Source organism: Halichoerus grypus, chromosome 8 (assembly GCF_964656455.1).
Source record: "Halichoerus grypus chromosome 8, mHalGry1.hap1.1, whole genome shotgun sequence".
Classification (NCBI taxonomy): Eukaryota; Metazoa; Chordata; class Mammalia; order Carnivora; family Phocidae; genus Halichoerus; species Halichoerus grypus.
This window is the reverse complement of record NC_135719.1, coordinates 104012870-104015109: the sequence shown is the minus strand read 5'-3', so window position 1 is coordinate 104015109 and position 2240 is coordinate 104012870. Positions and strand designations below refer to the sequence as shown.

The following is a 2240-nucleotide window of genomic DNA, read 5'->3' as shown; positions in this document are numbered from 1 at the left end:
GCACTGCATTCTGGGTAAACCGTGTCTCAAACATTTTTTGAAGAGCGCATGCGTTCGCTAGCTCCTTCCTTTTGCCTCGTTGCATCCGAGAGAGCAAGATGGGTCACCAGCAGCTGTACTGGAGCCATCCGAGGAAATTTGGCCAGGGTTCTCGTTCTTGGTGAGAAACAGAATGTGGTTTCAGGGAAGGGTTGTACTGGGTTGTGACGCGGCCAGAACTCATGGAGAGGAGCCCGCGGCGGCGCGTGGGGGTAGACCGGTTCTGGAGCTGTGACTGCCGCCATTACGGGCCTCTGACGGGTCGGGGAAGACCCGCGGTGAGGGTGGTAGCCCCCGAGTGCAGAATCCTTCCATTTCTGCGGCCTGCAGTAACGCCATCTCTCGTCTTACAGCCGCGTCTGCTCAAACCGGCACGGTCTGATCCGGAAATACGGCCTCAATATGTGCCGCCAGTGTTTCCGTCAGTACGCGAAGGACATAGGCTTCATTAAGGTACGCGGCCGCGGATGCCTTCTCCGGGTTCTGTGTGAGCGCGGGGAAAGTTCAGATATTTCCTTATTTTGAGCTTTCGACCAACACCGTTTTCCTCTTTGTCTTAGTTGTTAGCAGGGCTTTTTGGGGTGTCGGACGCCACTGTTAAAGAGCTTTGGCAGGGTAATGGGATAGATTTTACAGTCTAACCCCTTTTTACCAGTGTCCGTCAGTTTTAGAAAACACTGGAAATTAAGTTTTAGATCTCTTTAATCGTATCTAGACATTTTCCAGCAAAATACATGTGTTGGCTACTGCCCCGAGTTGTGGGATAGCATCATATACTGGCATGAGCTTGAGGATGATTGGGGCCAGATAGACCTTCTTAGGATTCAGATAGAAATCTATTTAATAATAGTCCAGTGACTTTAGTCCAGTCACATGAAGTTCCGTTTCTGCCTGAGAAAAATAAATGGCAGGGTTGTTGCAAATCTCTATATGTGGAGCTGTCTTGACTCCTAAAAATCAGTTAAGTGCTAGAGTGTTTTCTTCCCCCTGTGGTGAAAACTACCACTTTCTTGGCCCTTTGAGATACAGTTGCTGGGGTTAAAGTATGATCTCTGGTAGACACAAAGTATCTTAAGCTTAGACTTTTAGTTTCGACCAGATACTTAGCAAGTATATGCTTGTTACAATGTGGAAGTTCATATATCTCATTCAGTGGGATGGGAGGGGTTGATCAGTGTGTCAGTGATGAGAATGGACTCAGGCTCTTGAGCTATTAACTTTGTGTCCCCAGTTTCTCAGAGGTTAAGATTAAATGAGTTAATTTATGAACGGTCCCTATAGTAGTGTCTGTCACATATTGAATACCAAAGTATTAGCTGTGTAGTTATCTACTTAACCAGCCTGAGGTTTTGGTAAAGATTATTTTATGTAGTAGTGTCTTTCTAGTGGGGAATTCTTCGAGGGAAGAAGTGAATGCTAATGCTAAAATTTACAGTCTTAAATTGTTGTGGTTTGTGGAATAGCTTGTTGTAAGCATTCAGTAAATATTTTAAGCTATTTAGAGCTTGGTAGCTAGTTTGGGTAGGTCAGATTTCCAGTTTAAACCTCATTCTTCCATAATAAGAACCAGTGTTTGTGAGAATAAAATGGGTATTTAAACATTTTGAATTAATACATTTCTTGTCGGTTTTTTTTCTTTTCAGTTGGATTAAGTGAACTTCCTTGAATTGGTCATCCAGGATAACCTACCTTAACTGCAGATACCCAAGATACCTACTTTAATGCCAACACATTGTACATAAAATAAAAATGCTTCAATTATGAGTGCTTTAATGTGAATGGAATGGTCAATTGATCATAGGAATCTCCTTTTTAAAATGCACTATTTTCTCAATAGTTCATCTTCAACATGTGGCTTAATTTCCTTCAGTTATATAAAGGTATTCATGCTGGACTCTGATAAAAATGCCAGTGTTGTTTTTATATTTCAAAAAAACCTTTTTTATTACATAAAGTGACTTCTATATAGGAGCATCTATATCATTTAACTTGAGGCAACTGTCTCATAAGTAATTGGTTTGCTACAGTGAGCTAGGCAATAGAAGTAAAACTGTTGAGATACGTTTTTTTGAAAAAAGATATCACTGAAACCTTGGCATTGCCCAGAGGCAGGAAGATAGCAGTCCTAGCTTTTGGGGTAATTCACAGATAAAATATTGTAAGTTTCTCAAATGTTTGTACGTGGAAGGGGGGACCAGTGA

At 41.9% G+C, this 2240-nt stretch overlaps 1 protein-coding gene across 1 annotated transcript; it reads left to right on the top strand.

The window, feature by feature from the left end:
• On the top strand, positions 1-1812 carry RPS29 (ribosomal protein S29). Its single transcript, XM_036076088.2, has 3 exons — positions 1-160; positions 393-492; positions 1683-1812. Exons 1-3 carry the CDS (start codon positions 99-101, stop codon positions 1689-1691), a joined length of 171 nt encoding a protein of 56 aa, XP_035931981.1. The 5' UTR covers positions 1-98; the 3' UTR covers positions 1692-1812.
• Positions 1813-2240: the final 428 nt, after the last annotated feature.